The sequence below is a fragment of the Phaethon lepturus genome, unplaced genomic scaffold (genome assembly GCF_000687285.1).
Source record: "Phaethon lepturus isolate BGI_N335 unplaced genomic scaffold, ASM68728v1 scaffold31837, whole genome shotgun sequence".
NCBI lineage: Eukaryota > Metazoa > Chordata > Aves > Phaethontiformes > Phaethontidae > Phaethon > Phaethon lepturus.
The window spans coordinates 1-443 of NW_010551659.1; the positions used below are offsets into that span (position 1 = coordinate 1).

Genomic DNA, 443 nt, shown 5'->3' on the forward strand with positions numbered 1-443 from the left:
CGCTCCCAAGCCCGAAGCCCATCTCTAGGCAGCATCCACACAGGGAACACGCTGTCTGGGTTTCAGCTCTACAGTAGTTTTTAAAAAATATTTATACGTTATATACCCTAAAAAGGTCACCACAGGAATTTCCATGTCTTTGGAAGGAAGGAAAAAAAACCAAAACATAAAAATCAAAACTGTTTCACAAAAGAAAAGAAATCCAATTATTGGCGGCGTTCACCTCTTAAAAAATATATATATATAGTTATTGCTTTCTCAAGGGCCAGTGGGCACGGGGTACCCTCAGTGGGGGAGCGTGGCAGGCTCGGTGGGGTTTGCTTTCTTCCGCCTCTTCATGAGCAAAGGGTTTGAGGAATCTTCAATTTTCTTGATCTTGATTTGTTCGTAGTCCACTCGCATGGTGGCCAGCGCGCTCGTCATCTCCTCCTGCGGGCAGGAGG

The 443-nt window shown here is 45.6% G+C and overlaps 1 protein-coding gene across 1 annotated transcript in view; it reads right to left on the reverse strand.

The window, feature by feature from the left end:
* Positions 1–238: 238 nt before the first annotated feature.
* Positions 239–443, reverse strand: part of MAPKAPK2 (mitogen-activated protein kinase-activated protein kinase 2) — a gene marked incomplete at its 5' end in the record, with an annotated part of 3,376 nt that continues 3,171 nt past the window's right edge. The window contains one exon of the mRNA XM_010290988.1: positions 239–429. Coding sequence (XP_010289290.1) covers positions 286–429 — 144 coding nt within the window. The remainder of the gene's footprint in view (positions 430–443) is intronic.